Source organism: Spea bombifrons, chromosome 3, assembly GCF_027358695.1.
Source record: "Spea bombifrons isolate aSpeBom1 chromosome 3, aSpeBom1.2.pri, whole genome shotgun sequence".
Classification (NCBI taxonomy): Eukaryota; Metazoa; Chordata; class Amphibia; order Anura; family Pelobatidae; genus Spea; species Spea bombifrons.
In genome coordinates, this window is record NC_071089.1 from 102,397,943 (window position 1) to 102,413,025 (window position 15,083).

At 41.8% G+C, this 15,083-nt stretch overlaps 1 protein-coding gene across 1 annotated transcript in view; it reads left to right on the top strand.

Annotated features, from left to right (window-relative positions):
- PER2 (period circadian regulator 2) overlaps positions 1 to 15,083 on the top strand; it is a 34,201-nt gene that overhangs the window by 2,414 nt on the left and 16,704 nt on the right. The window contains exons 2-5 of the mRNA XM_053460177.1: positions 7,416 to 8,095; positions 13,638 to 13,730; positions 14,096 to 14,250; positions 14,503 to 14,624. Of these exons, the coding sequence (XP_053316152.1) occupies positions 7,455 to 8,095; positions 13,638 to 13,730; positions 14,096 to 14,250; positions 14,503 to 14,624 (1,011 nt within the window). The 5' untranslated portion in view covers positions 7,416 to 7,454. The remainder of the gene's footprint in view (positions 1 to 7,415; positions 8,096 to 13,637; positions 13,731 to 14,095; positions 14,251 to 14,502; positions 14,625 to 15,083) is intronic.

Here is a 15,083-nt window from a genome sequence, read left to right on the forward strand (position 1 = left end):
GTGTCTCCTCTCTATTCCTATCTAAAAAAGCCAACAACAACGCCGCCGCGCATGAGCATCTTCTCACTGCTGCATCTGGAGAGTTAACGCAAGCAGTGGGGCGATCCCTTTGTGGACATTAATTAGATATGACACTTGCGCTATGCACTTATTAATCCCAAGGCTCCTGGATGCGACGGGCTGACCTGATTTAGAGTCCACGTTACGCACGCTGCTCTAGGGCTGTGCACCGCTAGGTCTGCGTTACTGGAAGTACAGTAGAAAAACACCAGAAAACGAGAAGGAATCATGGATGTGGCTGCAGATAAAATCTAGGTGGTTCGCTCAGTCTGCTCTTTTCCCACCTGTTATAAAACCACAGACACTTTATTTATTTATTTTGGCCTCGTTTTTGTGACATAAATACGGTGTGTTTGGGTTATAAGGCACGTGTGATTAGCCATACCAAACCACAAAAATAAATCGCCTCGCGCCATCCAATAATCTACAGAATATTACTTAAAACATTATTTTATAAACACATGACATTCAGCTAGGTAGAATGTCCTTCTCGCCAGGGTTAAGACAACATTAGAGACCAGGATTCGCAATTAATATTCTTAAAAAGAGGATTCCTGAGTTTTTCACATGTAAAATGTTGCCTAAATATGTGTAGGTAATGTATGTTGTGTAAAATATTGGCGATGGAACCCAAAAGCAAAACGAAGTGTTATTAGACTGCCGTTTAACCCCTTCCATGGCTTCTGTACAATTACTGACCTGAAGAGCCCGTCTCCTCTGAGCGCGTGTCCACAATGGATCGCGTGCTGGGGGAACACTTGGGTAATCTCTGAAATGTGGACGAGAGAAAAATATCTGTTGGTTTCTATGAGGGTCGTTGCTGGGACAGACTGGTGATCAAAATAGGCCCTAGCACTTTAAGGCCAGTATTCATGTATCCCGCAAGTGGTCGCGTGCCACTTCTGACCAGCCACAGTGGCAGTAAAAGTCTTTGAGAGCTGCCAAGTCAAGATTTGCATAAAGCAATCATAAAGAATATGTTCAATAATTAAAAAGTCTATAAACCAGACTGGATGTGATTTTTTTTTTTCTGCTGTCACAGCCTGTTTCTGTGATACAAATAAAAGTTTACAATTGCTGGCTTTGACCACTATGCATAGTGGTTTCACCGGCTATCACAGTCGTTGCGTGCCCACCGTCCCAGAGCTGTTGGGTGAACTGGAGCTTATGTACCTATGCCTTCCTAGGGTGTTTGACATTGCTGCCCCTTATGGACTAATGGACTTTATAAAGTATAAACGTGTAATCCATAATTATTTACAAAGAATTGACATTTAGTGCATTCAGCTCTGTTAGAACAATAAGTCTGGCTGGTGAAACATGTTGCCTTCGCTTGCTAATGATACGAGTTTCGTCTGGAGGAGGAAGGGGAATAAGAACCCATGAGATTCCATAATTGATAAATTGTATCTGTCATATGTTTGTCATTCTAACTTAATACCGTAATTAAAGGTTCAGGAGAATGTTCAAAGAGCTGATTGCAACAAGTGTAACATTGTTTCTGCGCAGGGGATATGATTATAACTGGGGAAAGCAGTCAGAAGTGACATTGTATGTAAGCAGAAAGATCAAAGAATTGATACCGCTTTGTAGATCACCTGTGGGAAGTGAAAGCTCTCTATGGGAGTTTGCTGTTCTGCCTTCACTGCAGACTGGAAATATCATTTTCTCATGTCTTGTTTTATTTTGTGTTTGCACTGTTGTAAAAAGACAGAACTGGTCTCCTACAAGGTGTCGTTCCCAGAAGACTTTGTATGTACAGGCGATTTGGCCATGTCCCAAACATTAATATTATTAGTATCTCGTTAAAAGAAAACGGTTTTGTACTAATAAGGAATTTTGCTATGCAAGAATCCGGGAACGCAAAACAGTTTGTTTTTTTGTTTTTTTGGGGGGGGTGTTTTGTTTTTTTTTGCTTGTCAGAGTGGGCAAATGGATTTTTTCCAGTCCAGTCCCAAGTATTCTCCTCCACAGAGGAAGCCACCTCAATGCTGCCAGTCTAATCCATTTTGGTCTCTGGACGTACAAAATTCCTCAAGGAACTCTAGTTGTTGTTGTTCTTCAAGGGGTAGAGGCAAGAGTTTGCACCAGAATCGGGACAGATCCACTGACCTGAGGATGGACAGATTTTTACGGTGTAGTAGGTTGCTTCTTGCATGATTGGGCACTTGTCACCCAAATGTATGGGTTTTAGATGTTGTGTTACTGTACTACTAGAATGTTTTCTGGCTTTGAAGGTTCCTGAAGAGCATCACAGGAGTCCATTTTCCCTATAAAACTTGTGTTAGTGGTTTTCTGTAATCTAAGTGTTTTTGCATAGAAATGTGGTGATCCATTTGCTGCCATATCGAATCATGAAAAGGTAGTTATTCCCTATTTTTCTTGTTCCAAAGTCATTGGGAAGTTGAGACTCCCTGTGGACCCAAGAGCCCCCGATCATTTTTTTTTTGTCTTGATGGAGATGGAGTGATTACACAAATTAGGGGAGGGGGTGCGCAGAGGCTCCTCCGTTTTGTACCCAGAAAGCAGAGCTGATACCGGGGAGAAATGGACTTGTTGAAAGAAGAAGCAGAACTTCAGAAAAGGAGACAGGGACACGAAAGAGGTCAGCAGCGAGGGCAACGAAATGCAAATGAAAGTTCGTAGCTCTTTCTCTTCGTTTCGTCGGGGTCACTCCTCGTTTTCTGACGTTCGTGCTAACATGCAACATTTTCAAATACAGTCTAATAAACATATATCATGTTGTTTAAAAATTGGTAATAAATAAATATTTACTAGAAATCCACTTTTCTTGCGTGCCGGTAAGAGCAGGTTTGTCACATGCTGGGCTGTTCATCGCTCGTTGATTTCTTTCTCCTGTTTGCTAGAAGGTTCTGGTAGACACAAGGGGGAGTGAGGAGAGGGAGGGTTATTTCAGGACAGGGCAGCAATTAGCCACTAAAACTGGCATTAGATAAAACACTCCCTTGATTATAAAACCAAATCAATCTAAAGCAAAAATTCTGTCCAACACAGGTTTAAAAAAATCCATTTAATGAGGTTGGAAATTGTGAAGCTGAGATTTGCCTCCGTTTCTCAGACTTCACTATAATAATTTTTTTTTTTTTAATCTTTATTCTTTTATTCGGTAAGGATCCTTGGCGCACACCTACTTACTCATCCCTATGTTTAAGATAACTTAAATTACTTGTCGTTCCTGCTGCCTCGGTGCCCTGATCAGCTCATAACCCTCTGTAGTTTAAAAAAAAAAATTGCTATAGTAAAAATGCTTTCTATCGCGCAGGGATCCAGTAAGAATAATCGACCAACGCAGCCCCTGTGAGTATTGAAGCAGCGGTCCTTGGTGAAGTGCTGCTAGCATCCCTGATCTGTAAGAAGATCACGCAATACCTTCCCCTTTAATAGAGAACATCACTCAGTTTGTGATTTACAAAGCAGGTATAAGAGCATTCTTGACTTTTTTTTAAATTTTATATTGTTATTATACTAGCGAAGAACACTTAAACCTTCTACAACAATCCTCTGATCAATAGTGTATAAGAATAAGCAAGAATTGTATGTAAACATGAACACCCACCAAGTGAAATTACTGAAATAGCAAAACAAAACTGGCTGATAGTCAGCTTTCTATTCACAGGACAGGAATTTTTGTTACACTATTGGGTCACATAATAGACGATCTGGATGTTGTTTTATATGTATTATTTTATTTAGCGAAGATTCTATTTTACTGCTCTCCCTGCGGTGATGGGCGTATCGTGCAACTGTCTTGCTGTCATCTGCTTGGCCGGTCAGGGTCCTGAGAGCTCAATGACCAGTGGAGGAAGCTTAGTCCGTCTGGCTGGCCCTAGGTTCGCAGTAGTGAATAGGCTGTCTGTGAGGTGGTTGAAGGAAAATATTTGCTCTTCTGATTTTCATACACAGAATAAACAATTTTTTTGGCATAATTGATTTATTTAAAATGAAGCGGTATGATCGGATGTAATAAAGAATGCAAGAAGTACTATGGTCATACATGTGTAGTGTGAATATGAGCTTAAATATTCTTTATAGAAGAAATGGTGTGTGTTCTGTTGGATTAGGACCAAGGGCTGCAGGCTGCGCTCTCAAGTGGCATGTGTAGTTATTATGGTAGACACCTCCAATATACCGTATTGGCTCGGATATAGGCCGCCACCGTATATAGGCCGCACCCTAAAAGTTTTTAAAGAAAAAGTTTTTTCTTTAAAAAAGCACCAAAATAACATGCTGCCACTCTGTCCTCCCCCCCCGAGATAAGCTGCCACTGTCCCCCCCGAGATATGCTGCCACTCTGTCCTCCTCTCCCCCCCCAGATACGCTGCCACTCTGTCCTCCTCTCCCCCCCAGATATGCTGCCACTCTGACCCCCCCCCGAGATATGCTGCCACTCGCCCCCCCCCGACTTACCAGAGCAGACTCCCGGGTGTCTTGCGGGGCCGGAGGGGGACATCTACGCAAATCGCGTATACAACTCCCGGTGCCGGCACTCAGCGGAAGTGCTGGCACCGGAAGTTGTATACGCGTGTTGCGTAGATGTCTTCCGCCGGCCCCGCAAAACACTCGGGAGTCTGCTCTGGTAAGTCGGGGGGGGGGGGACGTTCACCGGCGATGCGCTTAGACAACCTCTCGTGCCGGCAGGGGAGGCTGTCTGAGCGTATCAGACAGTAGGATACAGGTCCCCTGCACCGCTGCGGGGGATCTGTATCCTAACCCCGCTGCCTGCCCGGCGCCCGGGACTGCATGTCCCGGGCGTCAGGCGCTAGACCCCGAATATAGGCCGCACCCCCACTTTAAAGACTTAAAGTGGGGGGAAAAAGTGCGGCCTATATTCGGGCCAATACGATATATACCGTATTGGCTCGGATATAGGCCGCCCCCGTATATAGGCCGCACCCTAAAAGTTTGGTGCTTTTTTAAAGAAAAAGTTTTTTTCTTTAAAAAAGCACCAAAAAAACATGCTGCCACTCTGCCCCCCGAGATATGCTGCCACTGTCCTCCCTCCCCGAGATACGCTACCACTGTCCTCCCTCCCCGAGATATGCTACCACTGTCCTCCTCTGCCTGCCCCCCCCGGACTTACCGGAGCAGACTCCCGGGTGTCTTGCGGGGCCGGCGGGGGACATCTACGCAATACGCGTATACAACTTCCGGTGTTGTATTGCGTAGATGTCCCCCGCCGGCTCCGGTAAGTCCGGGGGGGGGGCGGGGGCAGAGGTAAAACGCTTAGACAACCTCCCGTGCCGGCACCCCCCCCACCCGCTAGACCCCGAATATAGGCTGCACCCCCACTTTAAAGACTTAAAGTGGGGGAAAAAAGTGCGGCCTATATTCGAGCCAATACAGTATATATATACACTGCATATTGTTTTTGCTGGGCAGGGATATAATTATATATATATATCCCTGCCCAGCAAAAACAATATGCAGAAATTGCATATTGGGCACATCGTGCGTAGAAGTTACAAAAACTTGTTGCTACGAATAGTGTGTATATATAGTCTTTTTTATTATTATTATTATTATTACATTATTAAATAACATATCAATGACACAATTGAATAGTCTTCCGTTTGATATAAGTACAGTATAATTAGTAAACCTAAACAATCATGAAGTCCCTGTTAATTTCACTTAAATTACTATAGATTTCGTATAGATCATTGAAGAAATATCGAAACATTTATAGTATAATATTCAAAATAAAAATAACTAAAAATCTACTGACCTAAAACCAGCGGTTAAGGATGAATTAGGTATATATTTATGTTTTTGAATTTAAATCATTGCCCCCTCGTGTATTACATATATTCCAATAACTGCAGCATAATTAGTGTAAAAGAACCCTTTCTGCAGAGAGTATCTACGGTGAAAGTGTTAATACGAGCGTAATGCTGCTGAGTTTTGCCTGATTGGTCCCCGCGGAGAGAATTTGTGTGATTAGGAGGGATCTGGCGTATGTGTGTCTCGGTCACATGGGTACGTAGCCTACATAAGAGATGGCTTTATATAACGTGTTTATGTGGGGGTGGGGTGGCCGCCAGATCTGTGTGAAGATGAGGGACAGCAGGAGACAGATGTAGGCTGACCTTGTCCTGCTTATACAACACTTCTTATACTTGGGGTCATCACAAGCCACGAGATTTGTAGAAATGTGGGTGTTTTTGTTCAGACTTTCTGAAATGCGACGAACCTCTGCAGGCTTCATGGGCGTCTGAAAGAAAGATTAAACTTGCGTTGGTTTACATTGTGCTGAAATAATGCTCTTATTGCATGCATGCATACATTGGTCCTTTTACATTGCATCGTTCCCATCAGAACTCCATCAGTATGTACCGTCGTAGGTTATAGGTGCCTGTTTTAGCGTGGAACCTGGGCAATGAACATTTCAGTTGAGGACTTAACAGTCTCTGCCATGCTTCTTTTATATTCAACAATAGGGGTGTATTCGCTAAAGAGGGAGTTGGCAGGAGAGTTGCGGTTTTCTCTTACTGCCTTCACTTTACATTATGAAGGACCATCCCAAGTGAGCTTCTGCTACAGGTATCATGTGGCAGGCCCTTTATAAAACATATTTAATTAGAAAATCCGGCAGGGGTGCCCCTTTTACAGTGTGCATTGAATTCAGTGAATGAAACCCCAACTATCCTGCCAACTCTCGCTTTAGTGAATAAGTAGGGGAAGCCTCATCATGTTTTCGTGGTCCTTGAATAAGGTTCCTCTGATACGAGATTATCCTAAACAGTTTTGGACACATGGTCACCCTAATTCTAACAGAAGCCATAAAAGAGGGTATATTGAAGCAGAATACCAAGCTTTGCCGGGTGTTTGGGGTTTAAGGATAGAGAAATACAAATACATTCTCATATGAGATTTTGGTACTATAAGAAAGGGAAATCCTCACCAGCGCTTAGTCTCGTAAACCGACTCATACTTTATGAATCATTGAAATAATCAATGTGTGTTGACATGCAGTAGCATTCTTAAAAATCCAAAACTTCCTTTTAAAGCACTTAGTCTCCTTTTTCCCCCCTCTCTTTTCTCTCCTCTTTTATGCTCATGACCTCTGCACTGGTATAGACATATTTGCACTGGTGTAGACATTTTAAAATACTTGACATTTTCTTCTGGATATCGGGGGATTGTTTGCAATTTAGAACACCTCATTCAGTGACTCAGTGAACAGTCAAAGATACATTGTGTTTCCACTCAAATTGATTTCTTGATGTGCAGCTGTAGTACTCGCTTGGCACCTACGAATCGATTATGTGGAGTGCACTTGCAATTCTGTGTATACTGTGGAGTGTTGGATCTAATGACTTCTGTTCTTCCTGTAGGATTGTCCATGCTCTTGGTGTCTACTTCCATCTAATGCAATGCTAAATCAGTGCAGTGACCAGCTCCCCGGAGATCTCCACCAGACTACACTCAACGTAGACCTGCCCCACAATCTTATCTACCAGCCAAGAGCATCATTACAACAAGAATGTCACACGTCCCATGAGAAACATCCTATAGAAATGCCCCATTCCTCTTTACTTCAGCCAGTAGGATCTGCATCACCAGGACTCAATTCAAACCAGGGTGTTCAACCCACAGAACTAACCCACGGCATGCTTCACAACCAAAGTGATCTTTCTAAGCAAGGACACAGTACGGCTCTAAAGCCACTTACTGTAGATGACCTACCTTACCTCTCCCCACAGCATGGAGATAAATTGCCACTTGAATGCGGTGCAGTTTTGGGTTGTCCATCCACAGATCAGATCAGACCCCCCATTAGTGCTGTTAACATGAAAGAATTTGCAATACAGGCCCATTTAGATTCCCTGAGGACACTTGTAACAGATATAACACCAGGTTTACTCCAGTCAGAAGATCTGGACTGTGAACTTCCATCACAAGAACTGGTGCCTCCACCAGGCGATACACTAGATGACATGGAAACATGCAATGACTCCAGCAGTAATGAGCTTAATGAGTCAGAAGAGAACGGGAAGGAGCCGGCATCCAAAAGGTAGGAAAAGGAAAAGTCATACATTTTCTCAGGAGTAATAGTACTAATGGAGTAATACATAGGTAAGGGAACACTAGACTTCCACATTTTACAGAAATTTTATACCAGCAAGTCAATAAATGCCCAAATGTCAAATATAGCCCTGACTGGATAGACTTAGGAGCTCTGGAATGACCGCATTATCTATGAAACTGAGCCACAGAGTGAAGTGAATTTTTGAAAGGTTTTTTTTATTTTTAAGTGAGGATATTCAGTTAATACGTATCTTCTTTATGTCTCTTAGCGTATCGTTAAGTTGTTCCATATCTTGAAAGCCAACTTCTTAGAAATTTGTGAAACTCCAATAGCCATGAAAGGGGCTAAATAGCTTACTAAAACATTTTTGCCTAATTCCCAAGGAAACCTTATCCTCCCTATACTCTGCAGGGCATCTAGGTTCTCACCCATCCATAGTTTAAGCTCTATCCCGTTCAGAAGATGCAATTCCCGGTAGCATGGGACGGTCGCAGCTGGGTTCAGTCCTAATCCCAACCACACAAGAAGATTGAAAAATTGCTTATGTGTGATAACGCTAGTGAGACTATCCTCGGCATACGGATGAAAATGTATTTGAAAACGGGGTAACGTGATACGTTCACATCAGAAAAATATATTTGTTAAAGGGACCTTCATGAACATAACGACCTTCTGACGTTCAAACAGCCACTAGCCTATTTGATTTGTTCAATAGCAGTTTTGTGATATTGAGTCATAACTTAGAAAGCGCTGTAATATAATCAAGATGACTGGTTTGTCAAGCTGGTTTGTATGTAATTGTGATTGCTGTAATCATGTAATAGTTGTTACCAGATATTTTGGAATAATAATTCTAATGCCAACCGTACTTTCCAAACTATACTTGAGAAGCTGTAGCCCATTAACTCAGGCCGTCAAATACAAATTCATAACGAGCAGCAAGACAAATTTGGTAGTTGTCATAGTAACACATTCATAACTGGTACATTGAGATGGCTGAATTGAAATCAGCAGTTTTGATTTTAATGTTCAAGTTCATTCAGTTTATTAGTAATATTGATTCACGCAGATGATTAAAATGCTTTTATATATTAATGTGCCATTGATTCAGTTCACACCACAAACTTCTTATTTACGTATTATTCTATAATGAGTCCGGCAAAAGGTCATATGCGGAGGTCTAAAAAAGCAAAGCGCGACTGAGGCTGATTGCTAAGCGACGAATGTCAAGACGTAACACATGATGTCAGGTTTATGGGCTTAACGAGTAGTTGTCGCATTGCCCCAGCATTGCAAAATAACATTTAACAGAACTACTGGAATATGAAAGATACATAAATTTTCAGGAATAAACCAATCCGATTTAGATTAATAGGGGTTAATATGTGAGGGTTCAAACCCTGGACAAAATACAGTACTAAAGCATCATAACCTATGAATTTGTAGGTTTGGTATTGAGCCCTGGTAATTTGTTCTTCTAAATATTCTAGAATGAACTGTTCTCACCATGCAGCAAATCTTTCCCTGGAACGCTCCACTGCTTGAGTTACTATATATATATATATATATATATATATATATATATATATATATATATATATATATATATGTATATATGTATGTGTGTATATATATATATATATATATATATATATATATATATATGTGTATATATATATGTGTATATAGTTTGACGTAGTAGAGATAAAAGAACTAGGAGGTGCTGTCCAGAGAATTCCCATCACAGGTTTCCTGTAGTTTAGTCCCGTGTCGGATGTAGTCAGCGATGGGGTGGGAGGGTGGCACTGTGACCTACTTTACGTGACTGTTCAGTGAGATGTGCAATCTTTCATGCAGACGCACGCAACACGCTCTAGAAAATAAAGAAAGTAACGTTCCTTCTGATCCAGAAATGGCTACAATTTTTTGTAGTCACTGCATCAGTAAAACAGGAGTTCTGTAAATGGATCCTATTTGATGTCAAAAGATCTATAAAAAAATTATTTTATTGTAATCTTTTATTCTTGCTTATTAAGACATCTTAATTTTTTCCTTTCGGGGCTTTTTGTCATTTTTAATTTTCATTTATGTAGAACAAACATGATACTTTATAATAGAGAATACATACATACATACATATATATATTCATATATTCATGGCATATTTAAGAACTACAGAAAGCAAGCGGGGACTTTGTTGCTATAATTTTAAGATCTAAATAGGACATTAAAGCTAAGACACAAGGCATCATATGAACTATTATCTGCAGCATTAGTAAGATACCAATTAAGGTGACCGCCCCAACACATGCAATGCAAACCTTGCAGGATGGGTTGGGTTTGCATAATACTTGGGGACATAAATGCTGCTAAATCTCAGCACATTAAAACTGATACATTGCATTTCTTGGCCCTACATTTTAGTTGAGAACAGGAAGTTTACAATATAATAGTTTACAACCAATGTCTATGTATTGTGACAGTGTAAACCCCAGGGAGATGCTTAGTGTGGCATTTGGGTACAGGTGCTATCCAGATCGTAAATATGGGTCCCTGGGGTGGAGCAATTGGAGAGCAGGGTGGGCCAATGCTCCATTTCCCCAGTTTGTGGAAATTCCATGCCGGGTTTTCCAGGAGGCAAGAAGTCCACAGGATCCGGTCCGGGATTCCTATGGGGCCGGCATCAGGCACAGGTGCTGGACATTAAAAACCCCTGGAGCCTGATACTCAGGGAGACTGTTGGGGGAAGAGGAGGTTCCCTGTGCTCTCAGGGCAAGGAGAGGCCCTGAAGAAGACAATCCCTGAGCCAACCAAGGCAATACCTGCCTGGACATTTTGTGTGTTGTCTGGGGGAGGTTTTCCAGAGCCTGGCGTAGCTGGGTCTGGCTGGGAGGTTGAGTTAGTGGGTGATTAGGCTGGTCAGTCTGGACCAGCATAGTTAAGTTAGAGAGGGCTCCAATTGGGAGCTAGGTTTTGTTTTTATGATTTGGTTTTTGGGGTTTAAGCGGTTAAAATGCTGTTTTGTTCAAAGCTGCTGTTCCTGACTCTGATTGCCCTAGAGGACTGTGCTTAGGACCCCTAAAAGTGACATGTATGGCCCTCCTGCTATAGGGTTTGTCACAGCATGTACAGTGACAGCAGCCATCTATCATGCCTTCCTCTTGCAATCTGTGCTACCTTCCTCCATGCTTGCCGTGCATTTCCTCGTGACCGGCGCATGGTACCGGTCTCTCAGGGATCATACTGGAGCAAATAGCCGACTTGCCAAGTGGGTCAGATACAGCTAATCTCCAGGCCCTACAGGTTCAGGCTTAGCACTGTCCAGTGTGGCCGTTGTAACACACACACACCTTCACACACACTTTGTTCCTTACTCCTCCTTTTCCAGGTTTAGATCACTTCCTGTTATTTGTGTGTGTGTGTATATATAGCATTTTCTAATGTTTTGCTATTGCCTTGTCATCATGCTCTTTGTTCTGAGCTTACCGATTCTGCTTTTCCATGATCTTGACCTTGTACTGAATAAAGTTTGAATAATAATAACAACAATAATAATAATAATAGAGTACTCTGTCTGCCCTGACCTTGGACCTTATCATTGGTGATAGAATTCTGCCTGCTGCTAATTTGGTCTGTATTCTATCTACGCACTTAGCCTATCCACTCCTAGGTCTCCAAACCTCTCTCATAGTAGCCAAGTCCAGGGGTCCCCCAGCACCCTTGGGAAAAGGTGGTTGTTTCAGGTGAAAACCTCCCATAATTTTCCCAAGCGTCCTCACAGAGGTTCTTCAGTACATCTGCAATGTAGCATTTAACAACAAGGCCATGGATCCCAATGGAGGCGAATGCCAAGCAAGAACTGGTCTTATGTGGCCCACCTACAATAGATCCATCTAAAGTGGGCAGTTCTGGTGAACTACACAGGCAGCTACTCGACTTGAGGTCATGCCTTCCTTCTACTTACCTCTACTTGATTAACTCACAGGGGACGCACGTGCCTGTCAGGAATTGCTACAAGGGTAGCCTTGACATTCTAGCTTTGACCATACCCCTAGCGGAACAAGGTATTTTTATTACAGGATGCTGATACCGGTACTTTTTATTCAGTTGACTTTATTATCTTTTTACTCTGGTCATAGAGAAGCAGCTGAATATCCAACAAGGTATCAGAACTGTGGGCCATCATACAATTTGACAGAATTTTGTTATGTTCTATTAACTGAACGGAATCAGATTGAATTGAATAGCCACATTAAAAACAAATAAGCCTCTCATGAACTTGAATTGTTCATGCCTTCTGTATCAAGATAGACTCGCGGTACGCTGAGCGAGGAACCAAGAGAGAGAAAATGCAGATCTAGACCTTGTCACCCAACCAGCTCTACATCCAGATATCAATACCGAGGAACCTATGGAGATGGCAGAGTGAGAAGACTCCCTCAAGCTGAAAGGAGACAACTGAGAGAGCAGGAATTCTACTGCAGCTCTGGTACGCATTCTTTACCTCAATGTCCGTCTCACCCGAAGAAATCAGAATCTAAAAACCTAACAGCAATAAGAGAAGTCGCTGCAACTATTCCTAATCTATTTCCACTATCTACCCAAGTCTTTGTAGATTTCTGGGCTGCTTGTGTCTTCATCGACCAAACCTGGGCATTTAATCATGGCATACCTCTTGAAGTCGCATGTTCAAACAACTCTTGGAGAAGGATATCTTACTTTGGATACCCATCATGACTTTCTCACTATTGAGAGAGATTCTCCATTTTGAGAATCGATTCCCTTACCAACTCCATCATGCTAGGGTTGCCCTGGCTTTGGAGACATAACCCATCATTCCATTGGGGCAAAGATGAACTCACTTGGGACGACCCCTATTTCCATTCATGCCTTACCAGGGATCGCTTAGTTGCTGTCGTACTGGAACTTTCTATACTTGATCCACAGAACAAAATATACCTTTGCTGTTAAACCCAGGGAGTTTGCAGGAGAGTTGTTTCAGCTCCTATACATTATGAAGGTCCGTCCCCCAAAATCTTGCATTATGCATTGTTCAGGGTCAGCTGTTTTATGAGGTGAAACTATTCTTAAAATTACCATATTAAATCACCATAGGAATCTGTGGAATGTTGCTGTGGATTGATCCACATTTTAACCCTTTGCACCGGCATTTTAGATCCCATCTGTGTTTTTTTTTTATGTGGGTACTCTTGGGTTGATTGGTTAACAGTGGTGAGTTGCCCCAAGTTCTAACTGCTTAGCTCAACAAGTGCTGTTACCAGTTAGTTGCTTGAAAATAACCCTCTTTTGTTATTCTTTTTATAGTACTAGGTGGAATGGCATTTGGTATAATACCAGTAGGTGAGCAATCACATTTTGAATTTTTCCAGTGTGGAACTGGAGTATATGTAGTTTCTTGTACACTTTTTAGTGTATTTTATAGGTAATTTCAAGATACTGATTGCATAAAACCTGTATTGTAAATGGCAATATGTGAACTAAGTTTGGACGCTTTCCTACCCAACAGCTCCTCTGGTTTCCAGCCTCCTCCATGCAGCTCCGCAGCATTTTCCTTAATGATGGCCGACTCTGAACACAATCCCTCTACCAGTGGCTACAGGTAAGCACAGATATTAAGCAAAGCTACAAATCATCCATAAAATAAACTTTATATGTTATGCAAACAGCACACAGTGGTTTATAACTCTTTTCATCCTATTTGTGAAAATAGTTGTAGGAATTTTGGGAATTCTATCACACAACCTATTATTTTGTGTTTTCTGCTCACAAAAAAGTTTGGAAGAAGAAAAAAAAATCCATTATGCATGAAGAGTGCCATAACGGCACCGAACAGAATGCAGGATCCATAGAGAAATTTTACTGTCTCGGATGTAAAGGGGATTGTTCATCACCTCTCTATACTGTTTGCACTCTTGTGTTTTCCCTGTGTCTCCTCTCATTTGTATGCAATATTCCTCTTTACAGCAGTGAACAACCGGCTAAGGCCAAAACTCAGAAAGATCTGATGAAAATCCTGAAAGAACTACGTTCATATCTCCCCTCAGACAAGAGATCCAGGGGCAAATCTAGCACGCTGGCGTCTATTCGATACGCACTGCGGTGCATCCAGCAGGTTAAAGGTAACGCAGCGCACTACAGCAGTAATCGGTTTTCCCAATATTAACCCGTGTAAGAACTGTAAAGATACTCACTATAAAGACGCTCTATCTGTGAGCATTCTTTGCACAAAGCCAATACTTAAGCATGTTATTCAGGCATCATTATTAGACTAGCGCGTATGTTCCACACCAGTCTGCTGTTTATAAACTTTCATTTTATTTAGTGTTATGTTTTCATTGTGGCTTTGTTATTGATATCTCTTTTTAATGTAGCAAATGAGGAATATTACCAGCTACTGATGGTTAATGAGGAGCAGCCACGTGGTCTGGACGTGTCGTGTTACACCGTGCAAGAGATAGCGAATATCACCTCCGAGTACACGCGGAATAATATGGTAAGAAGAAAAGAAAAATGTCGGTGCGCTAAGCTAGTCACAGGCTCAAATAATACAAATGGATAATACGAGGCCTATTTTTTTTTTAATATGGTAAGAAGGCCTCTGTTGATTGGCACGGCCACTTACTGGCTTTAATTCATATAAGTTTGTGAACCTGTGTAAGTGAAGGATACGTTCTATGTGCTATGCGATCCACATGCTTTTTACACAAGACTTGGCTGAGCTGCATTGCTCCTTGTTTTAGCCGACCTATATAAGGTTCTTGTCTGCAACTCCTGTAAAGTATTTCTGCCCCAAATTATTAATTACATTTTCCTTGAAAGCCAATCATATTATAACAAAATTTAGAAGTATTTGCAGGGGGGATATTAGAGAAGAATAAAAATGTCTAATTAGCATTTTGTGCTATAGGTGTTTAATCATCGAACCTTTTGCTTCTACTGCAATCCCTGTCTA